Source organism: Cheilinus undulatus, linkage group 8 (assembly GCF_018320785.1).
Source record: "Cheilinus undulatus linkage group 8, ASM1832078v1, whole genome shotgun sequence".
Lineage (NCBI taxonomy): Eukaryota > Metazoa > Chordata > Actinopteri > Labriformes > Labridae > Cheilinus > Cheilinus undulatus.
Genome location: NC_054872.1, coordinates 4726170 through 4752059, shown reverse-complemented (window position 1 = coordinate 4752059; position 25890 = coordinate 4726170). Strand labels below are relative to the sequence as shown.

General features: G+C 39.1%; 1 protein-coding gene across 3 annotated transcripts in view; it reads right to left on the bottom strand.

The window, feature by feature from the left end:
• The window catches only part of cdk14 (cyclin-dependent kinase 14), a 391958-nt gene that overhangs the window by 100291 nt on the left and 265777 nt on the right, over nt 1-25890 (bottom strand). For all 3 annotated transcript variants that reach the window (XM_041794334.1, XM_041794335.1, XM_041794336.1), the window contains 2 exons: nt 23522-23585; nt 5564-5612 (listed from right to left, as the gene is read on the bottom strand). In XM_041794334.1, the coding sequence (XP_041650268.1) occupies nt 5564-5612; nt 23522-23585 (113 nt within the window). The remainder of the gene's footprint in view (nt 1-5563; nt 5613-23521; nt 23586-25890) is intronic.

Here is a 25890-nt window from a genome sequence, read left to right as displayed (position 1 = left end):
CCCCTTCTTGTTCCAACATGACTGTGCACCAGCGCACAAAGCAAGGTCCATAAAGACATGGAGGAGAGAGTTTGGTGAAGATCAACTTGACTGGCCTGCATGGAGTCTTGACCTCAACCCCACAGAACACCTTTGGGATGAACTAGAGTGGAGACTGAGAGCCAGGCCTTCTCATCCAACATCAGTGTGTGACTTCACAAATGTGCTTCTGGAGGAATGGGCAAAATTCCCATAAACACACTCCTAAACCTTGTGGAAAGCCTTCCCAGAAGAGTTGAAGCTGTTATAGCTGCAAAGGGTGGACCGACGTCATATTAAACCCTATGGATTAAGAATGGGATATCACTTAAGTTCATATGCGAGTCAAGGCAGCTGAGTGAATACTTTTGGCAATATAGTGTATGTACCTTATATGACTCAACTTAAAAAATACTGGAATATCCCTTTAAGTTACCTGGCTTTAAAAGAATCTCACATTTATCTCTGGGCCATCGGATGTGCTGCTAAATGTTGACGACCTTGCGTGAGAACTGTCTGCATGTACAATCGGGGATTAACATGCTGATTGTGTCTGACAGCTGTAAGGTGAGTGTGATTGTCAGTGGGTGATACTGTATGAGTGTGGCTGTATGAGGGAGAGATAAGAGAAGCAGGCTCAGTCAGGGCATATCTACAAATTAGCAGACATATTTAACTCAGTAGTAACATGAAGAACTTAACAGAACTGTAAATCTCACCGTGTTGGTCAGGGCCATCCTGATACAGCAGTAATGTTGCGTGACTTCAGCCTTTATGATTCTGTATTTTCCACTGACTTAACATAATTGCACAGTTACATTACCGTTCACTTCAAAGCACATAAAAACTACAGTCCCTGACCGATTTACTGCACATCAATCGTTCACATTTTTACAGCTGCAGGAAGAAAAACAGCAGAGAGGGAAAAAAGTCTGAGCGAGCGCAGAAACAAGAGAGCAGGAGAGGGTGAGCCAACTCTCTGAGCAGAGACAAAGTGAGTGTAGAAGTTCATATCAAATTCATCGTTCCCTGGACTACGATAAAAGGCCGCAGAGAGGAAGTGACGGTCATTAACATTCCTCCTCACTTTCTTTCTTCACATTTTTATTTCCTCTCGGACTGGGGGGACTGGGAGGGGACACCGAGAGTCCGCCTCAACTCATATGACTCTGCTTTTCATTCCTCATCAAAATTTAATGATGTATACCAAACTGGATCATCTCCCAATGTCAACTTTTTATCCTTTGGCTGTTTCAAATTCATACAACAGCTGCTACAACAGGGAAAAATATTAGTTTATCTAGTAAGCTTCCTTTAGCTGCTGAAGCTAGTGGTTTCTCTATAAATGATCAAAAAATATAGACTTAGCATTTTAAACTAAGAAGAGTTACACAAAGAATTAGAGTTGATTAAAAAAACAAAAACAAACAAAAAAAAATAGACAAAAACAATGAACCACCATCTTTCAGCTGGAAACAAGTTATTTAACCCCAACTGATGCAATGAGTAACTTTTCATTTCTTAAACAATGGATTTTTTTTCTTCCCTAATGGCACGGGCATATTCCAAGATGACAATGCCAGGATTCATCGGGCTCAAATTGTGAAAGAGTGGTTCAGGGAGCATGAGACATCATTTTCACACATGGACTGGTCACCACAGAGTCCAGACCTTAACCCCATTGAGAATCTTTGGGATGTGCAGAAGGCTTTGCACAGTGGTCAGACTCTCCCATCATCAATATCAAAATGAATGCAACACTGGATGGAAATAAATCTTGTGACATTGCAGAGGCTTATCAAAACAATGCCACAGCGAACACGTGCTGTAATCAAAGCTAAAGGCGGTCCAATGAAATATTAGAGTGTGTGACCTTTTTTTGGTGGTGACTTTTTTTTGGCCAGGCAGTGTATATACTATGAATATTACTTTGTATGTAATATTTTGACCTTTTAGATTCACAATTTTAAATTTTAAGTCAAATTTTCACCTTTTAAACTTGTGAATTTAAATGTTTTCTCAAATTTTTACCTTTAAAACTCATGATTTCCAGTTGTATCTTATATTTTGGCCTTTAAAATTCAGGATTTTGACTTTTTATCTCATATTTTGAAGTTTAAAATGTATCATTTTAAATTTTATCTCATATTTTGACAGACAAAACTTATGCTTTCCAGTTTTATCTTGTATTTTGACCTTTAAAACTTATCATTTTGAATTTTATCTCATATATTTGACTTTAAATTTCATGACTTTGACTTCATTAATCTCACATTTTTATGTTTAAACATTTTATTTTGAATTCTATCTCATATTTAGACCTTTAAAACTCATGATTTTGAATTTATGTCATGTAATTCCCTTTTCAAAACTTTTTTTGACTTTTAATTTCATGTTCTGAATTTGATAACTTTGACTTTTTATCTCAGATTTGAAGCCTTTAAATTTATCATTTACACTTTTTTTTTAAATCTCAAAATCATCATATCATCAGTGCTTAGTTTTTTTTTCCCCCCATAATTTATTACTGACGATATGATGATGACAGTTTATGGTTAAATGCTGACCCTGTTCGGCCCTCAGGTTAGACCTAAGTTCAGAATCCGGCCCCTGATGTGACTGACTTTGACATCCCTGACTTAAGGCTTTACCATCTCAGTCTCTTTTAATGTTTTTACTCCATTGTTCTGATCTAAGCAGGGTCACCTTAAACATGAACTAGATCTTAAAATCAGGTGTACTTAGATTTTATTTTATTCTGTTACCTGTGGTAACATATACAGCTTTAGAAGTTAACATATCAACATGGGAATGCCAGCTTTGTTGTTACAAAATAGCAGGAGAATTAAGTCTAATTCTTAAGGAAAAAACAGAAATACTCCAGTTATTACAGCTGAAATAAAATAGACTTTACAGACTAATATTGTGATCCTAATATTGTATTGTGATCCACGGTAAGGTGAGTTTAAAAACACTTGAATTCTTCACTCTGAGGTCAATCAGTGATGAGAAAATAGTAAGAATAACCCCTACGTGCTGCAGCGGCAACGTAAGGCAAATTTAAACCAACCAATAGTTTTTATTTAAATATTCAAACTTATCCCAGCCTTTTTTATGTGATATGTAGATGAAGTTAATCTGTGGTTGTTGGTTTTTAGGGCTGTAAAGTTGTTCATACTTTTTTAAACTTTCTGTAAAGTGAATTTGTGACTCGAAAGAGCTCACTATTGATGTGCCACATGAAAAAATAGCATATCTATCTGTTTAGGGCACATGGAAAATGACTTCACATTCTCACATTCTATATGATAAGAGTTATGGATTATTATTTTCATATTTCCTCTTACTGATGGGGGAACAAGAGTGCATAGAAACACAGAGAGGGAGAGATAAAGAGATAAAGCAGACAGAGGAACATCTGATCATCTGCTCTGATGTTACTCCCTTTAACTGTTAGGTGTGAAAACAATTCTTTAACTTCTACTTTCACTTCACCTTTATAATATTTTATTTCTTAGTCTTGAAGTGTTTGGTTAAAGGATCGAATGAAAAACCTGCAGAGGCATCAACTCTCCCTGTGCTTGTGCATGCACACCAGCATGTGCTCGTATGTTACCTGGAGGTAATTTATAAGGTCTACATCCTCCAGTATACAAATGTAAACTCAAACTTGATGACATCAAATATCCTCAAGTCCTAAAAATGTGAAAAAAATAAAATAAATAAATAAAAAGAAATAATTCATTTTTGTTTTTCATTTCATATTCTAAAATTTTCATCACACAATTATGACTTCAACATATCATTTGGACTTTTATTTCATATTTTGACCTTTTACATTTATTCTTTTGACTTTTTATCTCATATTTTGACTGTCAATTTATCATTTCCCCTTTTTATTGAATATGTTGACCTTTTCAATTTATTATTTAGACCATTATCTCAAATTTTGGCCTTTTAATTTAAAGTCATATTTTTGCCCTAAAAACATGATTGTGACTTTCTTTTTCATATATTAGCCTTTTTAAATCATTATTGTAACATCTTACTTCATGTTTTGACCTTTTGAACTAATAAGTTTGACTTTTTATCAAAGATTTTGACCTTTTCAACTGATTATTTGGACTTTTATCTCGTATTTTGGCCTTTTAATTTAAAGTCATATTTTTGCCTTAAAAACACAATTGTGACTTCCTTTTTCATATATTGGCCTTTTTAAAGCATTATTTTAACATCTTATCTCAGATTTTGACCTTTTCAATTGATTATTTGGACTTTTATCTCATATTTTTGCCTTTCAGATTCCAAGTTTTAAATTTTGAGTCATATTTTTGCCCTAAAAAGATGATTGTGACTTTCTTTTTTATATATTGGCCTTTTAAAAGCATTATTTTAACAACTTATTTCATGTTTTGACCTTTTGAACTAATAAGTTTGACTTTTCATCTCAGATTTTGAGCCTTTAAGCTTATCATTTTGACTTTTAAATCTCAAAATCATCTATCATCAGTGCTAGTTTTTTCCCCCCATAATTTATTACTGGTGAAATGAGGTTGACGTTTGGTTAAATGTGGACCCTTAGGTCCTCAGGGTAGACTTTAATTCAGAATCTAGCCCCTTCTGTCATTGAGTTTGACACCCCTGACTTAGGGTTTCTGTTCATCACAATCTTTTTGCACACCTTTTAAAGCCACACATTTGCACCCCAGTGAAAACAGCTCCATGACCCATTTTGGGGTCCTGGCCCACCAGTTGGAGTTGTGGCACAGTTTTTAATTCTTAGCTAATTTATCAAGATGTAATAGCTGCTCATTATGGTTGTTTATCATGTTCAGTGAAAGTATTTTCTTGGGCAAGCCTCTCTTGTAAAATAAGCTTTAAAATCTAAAAGTAATACTCCATGAAAAAGGTTAAAAAGTTATGAAACAAACAAACAGAAAAAGAGCTTTAAATGAAGGAAGAGTGGTAAAATGCTGCTTTACTGTACAGTCTGTAGGCTGTGGTGTAATTCTCACTTCTCAGATAAATACAGACACATTAAAGGAAGATTCTCCTGGGACGAACACAACCTGTGGGATTACTGTAAATCACAGTAGGAGCCCAGGTATTATGAGTGAGTGGGATGAAGGCTTTAGTGCAGCAGGGACGCATCTTCACTGAGGCAGCTCCACTTTGTGTTTACAGCTGATCAGACAGCTGGAGTTTTACATAAATCACTTGCCGGGTGCTGCTTTAAATTCCCTGTGGAAAAGAGGCGAACTCCCCTCTGCCCTCTGCGCTCTCCCCCTGCAGATGTGAGCCTGAGGCAAATACTGACACACATCTGGGGGGGGGGCTCCCCTTCTCTGCCACCGTGCCCTTTTCCTGCCATATGTGTCAAATGTCTCGGAGCAGAATCACGCTCAGTTTGCTGCAGGAAGGGCGGAGGCCGGAGCAGAGGAGGGTTACAGAGAGGATCATTCTGTGTTTGTCAGTTATAAAAACATTTCACTGGAGACTTACACACACGGACAGATGCAGACTCTTGATTTTAAGGCGTACTTACTTATTCCACGCTTGTCTGAGCTTCTTAGCGCTGTACACCGTAAAGCGGTCTGTAAGGAGACAAAAGAAGATCGTTTCCAATTAGAAACATGACAAACAAACTCTGGAGAAATCATCTCACACCCATTAGGTACAACCTGTTTAAAACAGACTGGTCCATGTATCTATGAAGAGAACTGGCACTGAGTGGCAAAAGTTTACATTTAGGCTGGAGTTTACTAACATTTAGGGGGTAAACCAGCAAAGATATGAACAAATACTCGATTGATGATTGAGAAGCATTTTTTTTAAAGATTTATTTTTGGCCTTTATTAGATAGGACAGTGGATCGGGTCGGAAGCAGGTAAGGGAGCGGGGAGAGACATGCAGGAAATAGTGCCACAGGCCAGATTTGAACCAGGTCACCTGCGTACATGGCGCACGCCTTATCCACTCGACCACTGGCGCGCCCTGATTGATAAGCATTTTTAACACCCTTATTAGAGAAAACTCAATGATGTCACAGCAGAATATAGTCATGTGGAGCAGGGGTGTCAAATTAAAATCCAGCCCTAGTTACAGTTATACCCGGCCCATCAGATCATATCATATTCTTATTATAACTGGCCCACCAGTATGAGGTCTGCAGATTTCCTCCAGTATAACAATGTAAACTAAACCATAATGATTGAAAATATCCTTGTTAAGTCCTAAGAATGAGAAAGAGTACAGAGTTAGAATGATTTGATCAAAAGTCAGGAATGTGGGGAAGAAATTTGTGTTTTCATTTTGTATTTTGTAATTTGCATCGCAGAATTATGACTTAAAGTTTTTGACTTTTATCTCATATTTTGACCATTTGGATTCACCATTTTAATTTTTAAGTCATATTTTGATATTTTAAATTCATGAATTAGAATTTTATCTTACATTTCGACATTTTCAACTCCTAACTTTGAATTTTAATCCCAAATATAAACCTTTCTGATTAAAAATCATATATTTTCATCTCAACTTTGGACATTTATAATTCAGTATTTTAAATCTTATCTCATTTATGACATCAAAAACTCTTGATTATGAATTTTGTCTTATATTTTCGCCTTTTAAACTTTTGATTTTGATTTTTTTTCTTATATCTGATTTTTTTAACTCCTTGTTCTAACTTTAAATCCCAAATACTGACCTTTTCAATTCAAGTTGTTAATTTTTTATCTCATCTTTTGACCTTTTTAACTCATATTTTAGTATTTTGTCCCGTATTTTGACATTGTAAACTCAAGATTTTTATTTTTATCCCATATTTTGACATTTCAAACTCATGTTTTTTTGTGTATTTTATCTCAAATATTGACCTTTAAACTCATGATTTTATATCTCATGTTTTGACATTTAAAACTCATGATTTTTTATTTTTATCCCATATTTTGACCTGTTAAACTTTTTTTGTTGTTGTTTATCTCAAATATTGACATTTAAACTCATGATTTTGTATTTTGTCCTATATTTTGTCATTTCAAACTCATGTTATTTGTTTATTTTATATCTAATATTGACCTTTAAACTCATGGTTTTATGATTATATCTCATATTTTTACCCTTTAAACTCATGATTTTGAATCTTATTCTGTACTTTAACTGTTTAAAATCATCATTTTAACTTTTGACTTTTTTTTTTATCTTAAAATCATTTATCATCAATTTTGCATTTTTTCCCCAATAATTTGTTAACAGTGAAAATGAGGTTGACAGTTTATGGGAAATTTTGACCCAGATTAGACCCAAACTCAGGATTTAGTCCCTGCTGTGACTGAGTCTGACATCCCTGATGTAGAGTGCTGCAGACATAAGTGCTGTAGAGTTACTAACAAGGGGACAACATACTTCTGAAATGTTTGTAGATAAGCAGAGATTCATCCTGATTTAGTAAATGTTCACACTGAACCATGGATGAAATGTTCAGACTGTGGAGGTGACACTGTAAGTAAAGGTCTCTGGGGCTCATGTCAGCATGTTTTATCAAAAATCCTCAGTGATTTTCTTTAAAATGTTGCAAGTGTCCGTTCAAGAATGGGCTCAAGGAGGTCAGTGTAACTGAAACATGTTTATTCATCCCTTATTTGTGTAAATCATAACTCAAGAACTGGATGGACAATATTGGATTTTCCTGACATCTGATATGCCATTTCCAAACACATTTCAGCCAAAACCAGCACAGATATATGCCCACCTTTTAAACTGTAAGATCACAAAATTAATCCTGCTTAAAGACTGAGGAGGAGCAGAGAAGGAGACAGTCTGGTTGTTGTTTTATATTTGGGGCTTCACTGAAAATATTCAGGGCTCATGGTGGCCCTCCTCAGGTGTGTCGGACCCCATGAATCAACCTGACGGTTGCCCTGTACATGTTGCTGATATTTCAGGTCAATGTATGATTTATACTGCTGTCATGTACAGTCAATATTTGGGCATTAACCCTTAGAGCACACATCCGTGCCACAGGCACACCCTTGGTAAATGCTTATCAACTATTGAACCATAAATCATGGGCACTTGCTTGTTTTTTTCTCTGAAAGCTCTCCTTTGTGCCTTTCTAATGATGCTCTCCATTTATTTGTAGCTCTTATAGAACATTTTCTAGTGAGCCTGAAACTTGGCTGACTTTAAGGGGCTTTTAAAGATTCAATCCACGAGAGTAACTCCGATATTTGAACGTCTTTTTATTCATTTTTAATCAATTTTTCCATGGTGTCTGCAGTTAACCAGTTAGCCTGCTGCCAGATTGTCTGTTTGTATACCAGAATGCATTGCACCTGGGCTGTGACTACCAATGGCAAGCTATTTCGTCGTCACGTCATGCTTTGCTGAACAGTGCATGTGCACAGACTTAGAAAAGTAAAGAGAGAGCCTGAATGTCTCACAACAGAGAGAAATAAACACAGAGAGGCTGTGATTGTCCCTCAGAGTCAGATGAGAATATTTTCAAGACTTTTTGTCATAGAATTATTATTTTTTAATTCTTTATTCCAAAAGAGATGGGAGAACAAGTTTGTGCTACAAAAACTCTTATTCCTTAATGTTTACTGTGTTTGATACAGAAAATCCTTGAGGTTTAATTTCCCATTAGTTTTTTTCTTTTATCTTTATAGTCCCATATGTTTTTAATTGAAGCGACACTGCTGCAACACAAACACTCTTAAAGCCCAGGTTGTCCTGAAGAAAAGGAGGCTTGGAGGTTGAGTGTGCTCTACTGGGTTGATGCTTTACAACAGGGGTGTCAAACTCAAGGCCTGGGGGTCAAATCTGGCCCATGGAACAGTTAAATCCGGCCCACAAGATCTGACATTTTTGTCCTAATTGGCCCATCAGTCAGAGATCTGCAGATTTCCTCAAGTATAAAAATGTAAATTTATCCTTGATGATTTAAGATATCCTTGATAAGTCATAAAATCTGAAAAAGTAAGGAGTGAAAATATTTAGATAAGAAGTCAGGAATGTGGGAAAATAACTTGATTTGTGTTTAAATTTCACATTTTCAATTTTGCATCTCACAATAAGGACTAAAACTTAGGATTTTGACTTTTTATTTCATACTTTGAGCATTTCAACTCATAATTTGGACAACTTATATGATATTTTGAGATTTAAGATTCATAATTTTCTCTTTCATTTTATTTAGTTTTCATTTTAGTTTTTCTATATTCATATACAGGTGCATTAAGATGTCACTGCACAAACATAATAAATAATAATTATCATCTTACATATAGAAAACAAAATAAATATACAATATACAGCGCAGGTGGCCGAGTGGTTAAGGCGCGAATCCAGCCTGAGGCCCTTCACCGCATGTCTCTCCCCCGCTCTCGTCCCTGTTTCCGACGCTGTCCACTGTCCTCCTCTATCAAGTGAAGGCACAAAAATGCCCAAAATAAACCTTTAAAAAAATATATATACGAAGAATACTACCCCCCCCCACATTCACCCTCATCATTCATGTTCACAATCATACCCATTCAACCACACACATATAAACACACACGCACACGCTTCGGGATCAGCACGGTTCCAACAAGTACATCATGTCATATCATATGATGGTGAAGCCTGTCATTATTGTTTTAGCTGAGTCCTCTCCAATGGATAATTTTAAATCTTAAGTCATGTTTTGACCTTTTTACTAATTACTTTGCATTTTTTCCTCATATTTTCATGCATAACTCCTTAGTTTGACTTCATAATCCCATAGTTTGACCTTTAAGACTCACAATTTATAATTTTTAATCACATTTTGACTTTTAATTTCATGATTATAAATTTTAGTTCATATTTTGACCTTTAAAGCTCATAATTTGACTTTTTTCCTAATATATTTGAATTTAAAAACAGAATTTTTTAATATCGACTTCATGTTTTGACTTTTTTGAACTAATAAATTTACTTTTCTCAGATTGTGAGCCTTTAAACTTATCTTTTTTAATGTTTTTAACCTCAAAATCATTTATCATCGATGTAAAGATTTTCCAAAATATTTTATCACTGGTGAAATGAGGTTGACAGTTTATGGTTAAAAAGGTGACCATGTTAGGCTCTCAGGTTAGACCTGAATTCAGAGTCTGGCCCCTGCTGTGATTGAGTTTGATAGCCAGGTCCAGACGAGACACGATGGTTAAAAAAACAGCTGAGAGCTAAAGGGTTAATTATGAGCAAAAGTCGTGCATTCCTATCAAGTGATATCACTGAGAGATTTTCCTCAAATGTCTATTCTAACTGAAGGGAGTGAAAACATTTAGGAGGGTCAAGGTTTAGGTTGAAACCCTTCCCAGCCCTTTTTACGGCTGACCACTGTACTTCATCATTGTAATATGCAACTGCCAAGCAGTATTTCTACTACGTTGTTGAATTTTTGTGCATTATTGCTTTTAGTAAACAAAATATTTTTGTCTAACACTAAATATTTGATCAAAAAGAAAACACTATTCTTCTCTGATTTGATAGTTTATTTAAATTTTTGCCACCTAGTAAATCCTACAGGCGTCTCTTTCTGCATAAACTGACATTTTAGTGTGAATTTTGATGAGGAAATTGAACATAATAATATTTTTTGACATAAAATACAGCAATAAGCACTCAGATTCAGAGGAATTCTAACAATTATTGCAGTGAATGTTGATTAATACTTCAGTTTGACAAATTAAAGAGCAGCTCATAACTCATCTGGAGTATTTCTTAGTGAGGCGTGTTCTCGTGCTTCAAAGCCAGACAACATTAAACTGTAATCAATTAATAATTTTCAGACAGCCTCTCCATATTTCCACAGCCATGTTTATTATTCTGGGAGTGTCTGAAGCTCTGCAGTGTTGTCTTAATCTCAGCCAAAACTGCCATGTGGACGCGCAGTCGGGCCGAGCTGCCAACCGAGCAGCCACCGCACAGACTAGCCAACCACCCAGAGAGCTAGTCCACCTCCCACACTGCCAGCCTAATCCGAGCAGCCAACCACCCAACCGCCTTTCACTTTCAGCCCTCGGTCTGCCAGCTAGCCAACGGAGGGTCCAGTTTCCCAGTCCAGTGCCAGAGCTGGTCTGAACTGGCCAAAGCTTCCTGGAAACCAGAGGTAAGAGCTGCCAGCTGAAGAGAGAGGAGTTGAGAGGACGAGGAGGAAGTATGATGATGGGCTTGTTTTATTCTTTTCTGAGATGTCATTATTAACATGTAGTGAGAATGATCCATAAGTTCAGGAAACACATTCATGTGAAGGTTAGAACTCAACAATGACTTCTGTTTGTCCCCAACTTGTCCCAGTCTACAGTCCTGGCTCCCCCTCATCCAACTGGCCCTTTCTACTACTTCCAGCAGACCAAATGAGACATTCATAAGAAGCCATCTGTCTTTACTCTCATTTGATGTCTGCAGCCTTGTTTACACTGAATTAGCAAAAGTACCAAAAGTCTGCACTTTGGTTCATGCATTCACATCATCTCCAGTGATGACCTGACATCAGAACTCACTCCCCTTGCCCACCTCTCATGCAAACAGCTCCTATATCCCTTCAGTCAGTCTTACTGGGCTTCATATCCCTACATGCCGTGTGCAGTGATGCCCCGGGCAGTAAGGATGAATATGGGTGAATTAGCCATAAGCTACGAGGCTTGCAGTGCCTCTTTAACAGCTTTTCTCCCTCTTTACAGTGCTATAAGGCTCTAAATGGACCTCTACACTGCAGTTACCATCAGAAAATGTCTACATACATTGAGCGAGATCCCTAAACTTTACAAGAACGTGGGTTTTTTTTCCATCTTAACTGATTTATCTTGCACAGAGGTGAACAATATTAATAACTACTCAGTCCCACAGATCTCTGTCTGGCATCGTCTAACCAGATAAAGAGAGGCAAGGTTCTAGAGGAGTCTTGTACAGAGCTGTGAGGCTAGCTGAGCCCCTTATACATATGAAAAATCCCTCATATGTTTCACGAACACGCTTTAAATTGAAACTTTGTTATACATCCTTGCAGGGTGGGTGATCAATTAATGATGTGCTGTTCATAAACTAGGGATGTGCGCCATTAAGTGGTTAAATTTGTTTATCAAATTTGCGGGGGCGAGACTTATGAGTGTAAAATAATTACCTATAGTTTTTATGAATCCCAGTCTACACCACGCACATGGATGGAGCAGTGGATGGCTGGTGGATGGCTGGTGGATGGCCACCATATCCCAACAAGGCCGTGACGTCGGCAAGGAGGTGGCAGAGTCAATGATTTGGGCTACAATCATGGGGAGAGAGCTGGTGGGCCCCTTAGCATCCCTGAAGGTGTGAAAATGGCCTTGGCAAAGTATATATTGAGTTTCTGACTGACCACTTTCTTCCATGGTACAAAAAGAAGAACTGTGCCTTTTGTAGTAAATATTTCTTCATGCATGACAATGTCACACAGCAAAGAATCCCTCTGTGTCATTGGCTGCTATAGGCATAAAAGGAGAGAAACTAATGGTGTGGCCCCCATCCTCCCCTGACCTCAACCCTGTTGAGAACCTTTGGAGCATCCTCAAGCTAAAGATCTATGAGGGTGGGAGGCAGTTCACATCAAAACAGCAGCTCTGGGAGGATATTCTGACATCTTGCAAAGAAATTCAAGCAGAAACTCTCAGAGCTGCCAAATTCAATGGATGCATGAATAGTGAAGGTGATATCAAAGAAGGGCCCCTTTGTTAACATGGAACTTGGCCTGTTAAGATGTTGTTGATTGAAATTGCTTTGATTTCAGTAAATATGACCTCCTAATGCTGCTAATTTAACAAATGACCATTTTCAGTTCTTTACAAACTATAAAATATTCTGAAACTCTATTGTGCATAATTATGTGGAACAGTGCATTTAAAGTTTTTTTATTTTTGCAAAAAAGTCCTTATCACTGGGAGGTTTGTTCAGCAAAATCTGAGTTTCGCTCTGATGGTTTATGACTTGAAATTTTACTGACTGTCATTTGCATCAACTATTTAGGAAAATCACAGAATAGTATAATTTGCATAATAATTTGGAACGTGGTGTATAATGCTGTGTAATGAACCTAATGCCACTAGAGGCCGCTGTAGCTTCAGTTTATGGCCACTGCTTTCCTGTCTGAGCTTTCCCTGGATGTATATATGAGAGTCTCAGCGGTAGCTTAGCGGTTAGCGCACAGTTGGAACAGTGTGGTATGACAGTTTTTTTCAGTAGAAAACTGAAAAAAAGTGGTTCAAGTAAGTGTTGGAAGTTGAGGGTTGAACTCACGTATAACTACTCAACCAAAGTGAAAAGAGGCCACATAATAAACAAGATGCTAATCTGCAAAGAGGAGCACAGGCTTGCAGAGCTAGCGTTTAATGTTAGTCATGCTATACAGAGTATATCAGGGTCACTCAACACCTGCTAACACAGTGACTCTGTGAGGAATTTAACTTTTTTTTAAGGGTTTTCTCCTCTTTAGACTAGTCAGTTAAATGAAATTTAAATGAGCGTTTATCCAAAATGGTGAAACGTAACTTAGGACCATCCTTATCACAGACCAGCCTACGCTACAGCTTTTTTACATGTTCCCAGTCTGAGTGCCAGTTTCCTTTCCTCCTTCCTTCGTTCTTTGTCGTTATTAAATCCACATTCAAAGAGCCAAACAACCAGCTCTACTGAGCTGAGCCAAACAATCTGGATCTCTTAAAAGGCCTGGATTTTCTGTCACAAGAGACAAGAGTGGTTAGACATCAGCTGAGGAAACACAGGCAAGATCAGAGTTTAAAATGCTAAACCACAGCAAACCTGTACTGACTCAAAGATCACTAACATGAGCGTTGTGTGAAGCTTTTTTTCACTTCTGCCTGCTGATTTTTCTCTGTGAGATTTTTAAACTTTTTTGGCTTAATATTTCACTACTTTCAGGACACAAAGGTAGTTTAAGAATCAAGAACTTTTTTATTTGTCGTACTTTGAATGCTCGGCATAGCTGTAAACAGTTGGAAACATGGCATTTGGTAATGTTTCTTAATGCAGAGATCACTTCTTGCCCCCCAACAGCTGTTCTCTGCTGTGTGGTGTCATCTGCAAAGAACCTATTGAGAAAACACATTCTGAGGGTTGTTGGTTGGACTGACTGCTCATTGTAAGGCAACAAGTTAAGAGGGAGTTGTGATGTGTTGTTCAGGGATGAGCCGCTTCTAAGAGCTGGCTCTTTCTCCAAGCAATGGGAATCGGCTTCCCTTTGAAAGACAGCTTCCTTTTACACTATTTTTGGACACATTTTAGAGATATATGAAAAGGCAAAACTGTACAAAATGAGGAGCCATGTGGGAGCTGAAAGACTGGCTCGTATTACTGGGCTGAGGCAAAAAGTCTGGATCTGTAAGAAGAGCTGCAACTCCCGTTAACAAGTGAGGCTGGGCGGACATAAATCATGTCTTAAATGTGCCCCAGTTTGTATTGGGTCTGCATTATCAGTCCTGATGATGGCATCTCAGAGCACTTCTGTACACAATCACAGCTATCAGGTATCAGACTGTTTGTATGCATTAAAGGGGACATATTTTATCCCTTTAAGACAAGTTTATCTTGGTCTCAAAGGTCCCAGAAACATGCCTGTGAAGTTTGTTGCTGAAGAAACACTGCAGTAATAGATGTTTGCATGTCAAAAAACCCCTCTGTTTCAGCCCTGCTCAGAATGAGCTGTTTCTGTGTCTGTGGCTTTAAATGTAAATGAGCTGGAGGAGGTTCAGGAGAGGAGGGCAGAACTTTCTTCCAAGCAGAGAGGGCCAACCAAACCTGTGGGTGGGGCTAACTCCCCACATGACATCATGGGGGGGGGGGGTCTGCTTGTTTCAGCACACATTTTCTGAAAGGTGGAGAAAGCGAGGGGGAGACAGAATGGATTTTTCTGGTACTTGAGGGGATTGTGGACAGGGGCATATATTTGTGTTAGAAAAGCCTGAAAAAGTGAGTTTTGATATGTCCCCTTTAAGGTGTGTCTGCACAAAGCACTCAGGGTTATCACTTGGAGTCTTAGCACCCAAATCAGATAAAAATCCATGTTAATGCATTGTATAAGCAGGGGGTCTGAGAATCTGGTATCAGTATTTGCTCCATTTAGCTAACAATAATGTGTTTTTATTTCAATTTCAGCGAGTGTATATTAATAAATGGGGTTGAATATGATACAGATATAGACGCATCAACAACTTAATTGGTGGATTTAGTAAGTCATTGCATGTTTTTATGGTGTGTGTGGATATAGCATCATTTGTGGAGCTGAGCTGCAGAGGAATACGTCATTTCGCATCCTCTCTGCTGAGAGTTATGTGTGCAAAAACATAGCACTGGGTGCCAATGCAATATCATTGCATCCCTATGCTTCTAATCTCTGGGCGTAGTTTTCTTTAATGCTGCAAAAATAACTGAGACAGGACCAGAGCCTGGCTTGGTTCCTGGGGAGTTCAGGTTCAGGTTAACTGTTGCACATACTGTATAAAACATTTTTCCTGCCAGTAAATAAATAAGATGACGTGCGACAAACTTCAATTAAATATAAATTATACATTATATTACCTCCAAAAACACAACACACAACTAAAATTGTTCTTAAATGTGGTGCAGTGTGTAAGAAAACCTTACATTTCAATGGGTAAGGCAGTAGAGGGAGTCTGAGTGTGAGTTAGAATCCATGGAGCCTTCTCACAGCCACAAAAATGTCAAAAATAAGTGGCGTCTGACTGCAAAGAGCCAGGGCTGAAATCCAAGCTTAAAAAATGTGCTGTAAAGACGGGAATGAAGGAGGAAATATGGAGAGCATTCTGTAGTGAATGTGATGAATCATGAGCTGAAGAGTGATGCCGTGTCTGTGTTTTGATGACAGGGAGCTCAGAGGAGCTCAGTGACGCTGTGGAATATGATCCGCCATCACGGGAGAGTTTCTACACTGATGCAACACTGCCATCTGCTGATGGCTGCAGGAACTGCAATGTGAGGATTTGGACAAGCCATGACTATACAGGGAGACCGTTTTAAAACGAGGGAAGTGAGTGTAACAGGACGACATCCTCTCTTATCTGAGGCTCTCTAGGGCAGTGGTTCTATAATGGTGTGACAAGGGACTCTAGTGTGCCTTGTGGCAAGTCTAGGTGTGTCTTGGGAATTTGTATAACCATACGTTATTACTACAACTTTATGGCAAGAACTGTAACCAGGCCTGCGCACAGATCTGGCTGGACCCCTGACCAAAAAAAAAATCAGAGAATGGGGCCCTCCCCAGGTGTGGTTTATTGATATCAGTGCATGTGTGTTGGATCAGCAGCATTTTTGCCAATTCTTTCATCACTTTTAACCTCTTTTTACCAGTTGTTTGCAACTTTTAATAATTTTTATCACATTATGCCAATTTTCACCCATTTTTGCCTTTGTTTGGCCCCTTTTTGCCCTATTTTGCCATATTTTTCATGATTTAACCAATTTTTACTAACTTTTTTGCTACTGGTCATCCATTATTGCATCCTTTTTGACATTTTCACTAGTTTTGCCACTTTTAACTCATTGTCTGGCCACTTTTTTATGCCAATTTTGCTATAGTTGGGCAAACTCTTCATCATTTTTCTTTTTTAAAGATTTATTTTTGGCCTTTTTTTTGATAGGACAGTGGATAGAGTCAGAAACAGGGGAGAGAGCGGGGAGAGAGTTTAGGAAATAGTGCCATGGGCCGGATTCGAACCCGGGTCGCCTGCGTATATGGCATGCGCCTTAACCACTCGACTACTGGCGCGCCAACTCTTCATCATTTTTAATCCCTTTTTACCACCTTTTGGCAACTTTGAACCCATTATTGCAACATTGTGTCAATTTCACCTATTTTGCCGTTGCAGTTGCTCTGCCACTTTTTTCCCATTTTGCCACATTTTTTCATCACTTTAATGCCATTTTTACTACTTTTGCCATGTCTTTTCACCTTATTGACACTTTCAACATGTTTGTGCCACTGTTAACCCATTGTTTGGCCACTGTTTGTCCAATTTTGTGATGTTTTTGCATCACTTTTAACAATGTGAATATTGTGTGCCTTTAGATTTTGGCTTAACCTTTGGTGTGCCTTGGGCAAAAAAGTTTGAAAACCACTGCTCTAAGGCATTAGAAGAATGTTAAATGTTGAATGCACAGATGAATTGGTTTAGCCTTGGTATGAGCCATGTCTACAAACATCAGCCATCAGCTAAAGAGTGTAGAATGTAAGTTTTACCCTTCACTTGATTTTATAGATCAATCGTGGTTGATATGGTTTGACTTTTTTGACCAAAAAAACCTCTGCAATGTCAAAGCAAAAAGAGATTTCTACAAAATAATGTTGATTAAATAAAAATCTGTTATTTAAAATGAGTGAATGCATTAATATTCACCTCTTTAAAGTGACTGACCTAATTCAACAGAGGTCCAGCTGACTGGTGCTAGTAGTTTCACAATTAGTGGATTGGGGATCACCTGAGTGCAGTCAAGTGACTGTAGTATAAAGACTCCTGTGTCTGGAAGGTCCAGTCACTGGTTAATCAGTGTTCCTGGCTACTATTACACCATGAAGACAAAAGATGTCTCTGAGCATTTCAGAGAAAAGGTTACTGACAATTATAAGTCCCCAGAGTTAAATCTATCATCTAGAAATGGAAGGAATATTTCACATGTGTGATCAGGCTGTCCTCACAAACTGCGTGAGCGTGCAAGAAGGAGGCTAGTGAGAGAGGACACTAAGACACCTATGACTACTCTGAAGGAGTTCCAAGCTTCAGCAGCTGAGATGGGAGTGACTCTGCAGACAACAACTGTTGTCCGAGGTGGAAGGAGACAAAATGCTGAAAACTGCATCATAAATTAGTGCCTGACACAGAGGTTTTTTGGGAAATTAATCGCTCTGTAAGTTTTTGACAGCGTACAGGCAAGCCAACATATTTAATTGGCCTATATTTACATAAAACTGGTTAAACTATGCAGATAAAACACTCCTATCTACAGCCATTATGCTGCAGATCTCTCTGAGCTCGTAACAACTACAAGAGCAACTTTCATAGAAACCACTGGAGGCTAATGCCACTACTATAGCCAAGCACCTCATACCACCCAACTTCAGCAATCCAGAAATATCTCTTTAATGGAAGACGACCAAGGAAGACTCCACTATTTAAAGCAAATCGTAAAAAAGTCGGACTTGAAATTAACAAAAATGCATGTTGACAAGCCACAGAGCTTCGGGAAGAATGTCCTTTGGACAGGTGAGACAAAACTGAAACTTTTTAGACAGTCACATCAGCTCTATGTTAAAAAAATGAAGCATCCAAAGAAAAGAAGACTGTAGCTACAGTGAAACATGGAGGAGGCCTGGTTATGTTCTGGGGCTTTGCTGTATCAGGCACAGGGTGATTAAATCTGTGCAGGGTACAATGAAACCTCAAGACTATCAAGGCATTGTGGAGCCAGATGTGCAGCCCAGTGTCAGAAAACTTGGTCTCAGTTGCAGGTCATGGGTCCTCAAACAGGATAATGACCCCAAACACAGAGTTAAAAACAGTCAAGAATGGATAAGAACAAAACACTGGACTATTCTGAAGTGGCCTTCTATGAGCCCTTATCTAAATCAGCTGAAGCAGTTTGCTCACAAGGAGTGTGCCAAAATACCTGGGACAGGTGCAGAAGTCTCACTGAGTTTACAGAAATCGCCTGATTGCAATGATTGCCTCAAAAGGTTGTCAACAACATATTGAGTTTAGGGTATCATCATTTTAGTCCTTTCAGCCATTAGTTTTTTTAATGATTCTGTTCAGCCACATTTGAAAAGCAATGTCTGATTTTCATCAGTTAATTTTCATTTATTATTACTTTTGTCAGTTTCAAGTTATTTCAGGGAGCATTGTGGGTTTTCTCTCTGTAATGGTAGAACCAACTGTAACGTCCACGTGTGTAAATCCTCTCCTGATTGTGATGTACTGCACATTGCCATTTTTCTTTACTGTGACTCTCATGAGCCTCACTCAGTGGTAGAGTTAAACAAGATCATCTCTGGTGACATCTCACTCCTCCAGTTAAAGTTCAGCCTTTTTAACTTCAGACGTGCAGACTTCATCAGAACAGATGCAGCGCTCCGAGGCTGGACTCAGGCAAAGCTGCCCCGTGTGAGTGTGTGGGTCTGTGGCTCAGACGGTTCCACAGCTGTTCCACACAGTGTGAGCTAGGCAAAAGAGAGCCAACTGTCGCCATGGTCACAGGATGAGAGATCACATTTGTACGTGTTGTGTGTGCATGTGACCGTGACAATCACCCCAGTTGGTCCCTAATTGGCCACTGGAGATGGGAGGCTGGGTCATACAGCTCTGTGATGCCTCACTGCCCCGCTCCATCACTCAAGCCCTCTTTATGTCCATCTTTGCCTGTCCCCTCTCCTCCACTCCAGCTCTTCTACCCTCCATAAGCTAACACTAATCTGCAGTCCCTCTATTCATGTTCCCTCTAAAAAGCCCTAATGAGCTCCCAGAGGGCACGGCTGCCCTGGCAGAGCTGCCACCCCCGCCCCTCCTCCTCCTCCTCCTGCTGCTGCTGCAGTACAGTGGGCTTTTTGGAGACTGTCCCACTGGTTAATTATAATATTCAGGTTTGAATACATAAACTCTGGGTCTCAGTGTGAACAGCCTGTGCGTTTACATGCACAGCTTAGTCAAGCAACCACTGCAGCTCAGTTAGGATGTTTAACTGGAACACAATTCTTGTCCCGGCATACATGCATCTATGAAAACTAATTTGTTTATTGAAGAACATTCAGCTTCCCTATGCAAGGTGATGAAATCCCTTATCAGCTAGTTTCTAATAGATCCAAGCTCCAGTTGGCCTTGCTAAGAAGTCAAACATCCAACCAGCCGTAAGTCAAAGAGTCAAACATGAACAGATTAAACGCTCTGTACACTTCTTACTGTCCCATGCTTTACTATCAGTAAAAACATGCTACTCCCCTCACTACACCGCGTTCAAATTTCTTATGCAAATTGGATTTTAGTGTCATAGAAATTCAATGTTTTCTTTTTCAGTTGAACTTGTGGATGGTGTTGTGTCTCAGGGCTCTTTGGATCACTGGAATCAATCTCAGACACCTGTGATCATTAGTTTCCCAGGTGAGCCCAATTAAAGGAAAACTACTTAAGAAGAACATTCCACATTATTAAGCAGGCCACAGATTTCAGCAATATGGGAATGAAAAAATGATCTCTCTGCTGCTGAAAAGCCTCAAATAGTGCAGTGCCTTAGACAAGGAATGAAAACATTAGACATTATTATAAAACTAAATGATCACATTTATTATAAAACGTGATCATCGTACTGGGAAGAAATTTGTGGCTGATTCAGAGCACAGACAGGTTCATGCAGATAATGTCATAATGAGGAAGGTTTCTGCCAGACAAATTCATCAGATTAAAAAAGCATATGCGAAAATGCCATTACAACGCAGCAAACAGGTATTTGAAGCTGCTGGTGCCTCTGGAGTCCCACCAACCTCAAGGTGTAGGATCCTCCAGAGACTTGCAGTTGTGTATAAACCTACTATTCAGCCCCCCCCTAACCAATGCTCACAAGCAGAAATGGTTGCAGTGGGCCCAGAAATACATGAAGACTCATTTTTAAACAGTCTTGTTGACTGATGAGTGTCGTGCAACCCTGGATAGTCCAGATGGAGGAGTAGTGGATGGTTGGTGGATGGCCACCATGTCCCAACAAGGCTGTGACATCAGCAAGAAGGGGGTGGAGTCATTTTTTGGCCGGATTCATGAGGAGTGAGCTGGTAGTCCCCTTTAGGGTCCCTGAAGGTGTGAAAAAATGACCTTGGCAAAGTATATAGAGTTTCTGACTGACCACTTTCTTCCATGGTACAAAAAGAAGAACTGTGCCTTCCATAGCAAAATTATCTTCATGCATGACAATGCTCCATTTCATGCTGCAAAGAATCCCTCTGTGTCATTGGCTGTTATGGGCATAAAAGGAGAGAAACTCATGGTGTGGCCCCCATCCTCCCCTGACCTCAACCCTGTTGATAACCTTTGGAGCATCCTCAAGCTAAAGATCTATGAGGGTGGGAGGCAGTTTACATCAAAACAGCAGCTCTGGGAGGATGTTCTGACATCTTGCAAAGAAATTCAAGCAGAAACTCTCCAAAAACTCACAAGTTCAATGGATGCAAGAATTGTGAAGGTGATATAATGCTACAAATTCAACAAATGATCATTTTCATTTATTTAGAACCCAAAAAATCCTCTGAAACTCTGTTGTGCATAATAATTTGGAACAGTGCATTTTGAGGTTTTTTTTTTTTTTTTTGAAGGAAAAAAAGTTATCATTGGGAGGTTTGTTTAATAAAATCTGAATAATTAATCTGACAGTTGATGACTTGAAAATTATACTGACTGTCATTTGCATTGAATATTTAGGAAAATCAGAGAAAAATATTGTCTGGATTATAATTTGTAACGCAATGTATTAATAGTATGAGGAAGAAAACCTCAATACAACTTCTGCTACACTCAGCCTTTATAGTACTTGACTTCTTGTTCATAGCCTAGCGTGGAGGCTGTGAGGTGTATACACGTACGAGTAAATCAGCATCTGCCCTAGATCTTCAGTTTTGACTGCTTTTGTTTAATATAGACTTTTTTAGGAAATAACCTGGATGCCATTTATTTATTAACTTTGTCACTTATCCTTGGAGGGCACCTGATCCTTGTCCTATCAGTGGAGTTTGTTCATAACATAAACTTTTCCTGAAGCTGGTCCGGAGAAGAGCAGAACTTTTTTTTTCCTTAAGATTTATGTAGGTGTCTTTTGCCTTTATTTTAAGGCGATAGAGAGTGGATAGAGCTGGAAACAGGGACGAGAGAGTGAGGAATTACATCCAGTGAAAGAGCAACAAGCCAGACTTGAACCCGAGCCGCTCGAGTGCCACTCTGGGAAAGAGGCTGTTTTGCTGCCCCTCAGCACCCATCAATACCAGTTCATCTGTGAATCCCAAGGTCACAGGACAAAGATATTGTTTTGTTACAGACAATCAGCAAAAGATAAAAAGTCACTGAATTGCATCAATAAATACAGTAACTGCTTAAAATCAGCTATTGATGGCATTGTCTTTCCTCTCTCTCTCTCTGTCTCTATCTGAGTGACAGCTGTCAATTCAGCACCATAGACAGCGACACAAGATCACTCTTGAGCTAGAACAGACACAATGCTGCTTATCACAACACAGATGCTACACTTGCAGCATGTAGCTTAATATATGTTAAGTCAGTCCCTTTGCAGCTATACAAGAAACAACACATTAACAACACCACACAAGACAGAATGCAAACAGGCTTTTACGAAGCAATTCTGCTTAAATCATCAACAATATTAAAGTCAGTCTGAGTCAACAAGCGGATCTTTTGCAGCTGCACACAATATAAAACTCATGGGTGTGTGTATTAACTCTAATAACCTGATTCAAATTAATGTGCAACAGGGGCAGGTGCACAAATCCAACTGTAATCCAGGGTGTTTACCTTACTGAGCAGGCAAATTGCAATTGGTTGGTTACACTGTATATTTTAAGATGCTTATTTTTATCGCCCCTGCCACAGTGCTGGTCTGAGTAGCTGCCTAGTTTGCCTATATGGACACACTGCCTCTGGGTACAACCGGTGCCCAGAGCACCGGACCCTAGAGCAAGAACATCTTTAACACCAAGAAAACCTCTCAGAGTGGCTCTTTGCCATAAAGACATTTTGTCCAGTTCTGATGAGACTGCTGCCATCCACACTAATCTCTTTACCAGCTTGAGTACAAGCTTGTAATACAACTAAAACATGCCATTGGATACCACCTTTCTCCTCACATTACTCTGATTGGTGCAGCCGTTTCTGACCAGAAACAAGCATTTCAGCTTGCAGCTTTGCGGAATGGATTCACCTGATGACAGACATGGAATCTGGACAATCCACCACTCTGTAAGGTTGGATATTACCTGAGGAAAAGTAAACTATTAAGCACATGGAGCTACTTTAAACAGACTTAATGAATCCAGCTGAGCCAACCAATGGTCAGTTTTTGTAAGTAAGCCACAATGAGGGCCGGAAAAAGCACCGAAACTAAGGTGATGTCAAACTGACTGGGATTTCCTGTAATTAGTACATTTACAATTGGCAAATACCTCATACAACCCAACTTCAGTGAAACTGTATAAAAGCTTCATAATAACGGTGAAGGTCAGGCACCAGTTTAGATCAGTAGTTAGAGCAGGTGCCCACAGACAGAGGCTATGGTCCTCATTGCACTGGTCGAAGGTTCGATTCTTGGTCTTGGGGCTGTTTGGTGCATGCCCCCTCTCACATTTCCAGTCTGTCTCTGGCTGTCCTATCATAAAACAGGCAAAGAAGCCCATGAGATAGTCTTTAAAAAAAGGTTTAGGTCTCACCTGGCTTGAAGTGAGGCAGAGAGTTCACACCAGGCCAGGTATCCTCAGACGGGGTGCCAAGGACCTGAACGAGGACACAAAGGAAAAAGAGTTAACAAGGAAAAAGCTCTAGGTCAGTCTTTCCCTAACTTCAGTACTCTGCAGTCTGATTTGGGGCCTGAAAATCATCTGGGGCCCTCTGAAACTCTTGTACAACCTTCACATGAGACTTTCTGTCATGTTTCATATGTCTGTTACATAAACAGGATTCCAGTGCTTTCAGGGACATAAGCACTGCTTGGCTTTGTCTTAATCAGGCATCTGTGAAGTCATCTAAATGTTCTTCTCTAATATTTATCTCTGTGAATTTCATTGTGACCCAACAAACTCTTTCCAAGCATCATTTTATCTCTGAAGACACTGATCAGTTCATATAATCAGGAAGCAAGCAGCATATTGGTTGGCTACAAGTGTCACCAGTTAAACCAACACCAGTTGAACCATAACACCGGTGGTATACATTAGACAAAATAAATGATGAAACATAACCTGGCCCACCAAATGGTTTTGTGTCACACATCCATCTGGTAAACCTTCCATAGACAGCATTTGGGAAAGGGCAGAGCATTTGGAAAAAAACTCAGAGGGTGATTGGATGAACGTTCTGTATGTCACATCTTTACGGGCCAATCAGAGCAACAAAACACGTGACGTAGCCGCTACTGAGCTGCGCCCCTACCAAAGAAGTGAAGACAGTATTCAATGACTTACATTTAGCGTCCTTGGGTTTCTTGAAAGGCGCTATATAAATTCAAGATATTATTATTATTATTATAATTACATTTATCAACATAAATGGGGTATTTTTTAACATCTCTTCTTCAAATAGACAACACAAATCTGCAGTAGATCATATCAACCCCCCAAAAGTTTAAACGATATCTAATAAAACTACCCTCTGTGGGTTGAATCTTTTTGAGGTCATTGTAAATGTTGATTGGACAAAATAAGGTTGTCAGATATCTGATTTTTAGAAAGTATGATTTTTTTAAAAGCTGACAGGAGCATGAAAGAGTTAAAGAAAGTCTGCAGCGTGCCAGTGTATAAACACTAAAGACTTCCTGCTTAAAGACATTTTATGGCTTGTTCAAAAGTCATGATATGACTCTTTTATGGAGAGACTTGCTGAGTTCTCACGCACACGGCTTGGCTTTATGATGACAAAACCCAGAGCAGCGGACATGCCTTCCACATGATCCATCACAGCTCAGAGCGTAATAGTTTCCAGATTGCCCAGTTGTCTGTGAGCTGCAGTTCTCCTGCAGCAGAGTCGATGTTCAGGGAGCTGTCGGGTTTCCACTGCCTCTGAGACTAAAGCACAGGCAGACAGTAGGTGGAGGTGTAGGTGGGATAGTGGAGATAAATTTGTCTCCTGTGGATTCTGCTGCATGGCTGAGACACAAAGAAAACTATGAATGAAAGGTTGAATCAGCGGTGCGTTTCCATGGCAGAGTATCTAGGTTACACAAATAAATCTCAGTTCAGGAAACAAAATGATGTGATTACAGCGATCTGATGGCCAAACTCAGATTTAATAGAAACCAGGGGAGTTGAACAAAGGTCACAGGCTTGTTTGTTTTATGTTGGCCAGACACAAATGTCAGTCATACTTGAGGTAGTAGCAAATCTACACCACTAGAGGGCAGTGAAGCACTGTGAGCCCTGCAGAGGAGCAGTGAGAACAAAGAGAGATCAATCTGCAGGCTCAGCTCCTGATCTTTGTTTGAACACTCAGTTTCATAAATGCTCTTCTTCTCTTTTTAATACAATTTTCCAGTCGTGAGAACAAAGTATGAGAAAAAGAGATTAAGTCTGAATAAAAACCATGAAAGAAGCAAAACTTGCCTCCCACCTCTATGGATGAATATAAGAAACAACAACACGATTTCAGACCTCATAATTTTGCATTTAAGATTTTTTTCATACCTTTTAAAAGCCTTAAGTGTTGTTGATAGATTTAGAAACTTTACACCAGTTTTACTCAACCAAAGAGACAAAGTTTAAAAAAAAAAAAAAAAAAAAAAAAAACCTTTGCAAGAGCCACAATCTAAGAGGTGAAAGTGGGTGAAAGTGGCAATACAAATAAGTTAAAGCTGGCAAAAGTAGGTAAAAAAGCTGCAAACAAAGTGGCCAAAATAGGTGAACAGGCAGCGACAAGCAGAAACAGGCAAAAACTGGGTAAAATAGACAGAAAATGTGGAGAAAAAGTGGCAGAAATGGGTGAGACATGACAAAAACAATGATTAACAGGTGGCAATAATGCTACAAAAGCGGCAAAAAAATGAGTTAAAAGGGGCTAAAACTGGCAAAAAGTAGCAACAAGGTGGGGG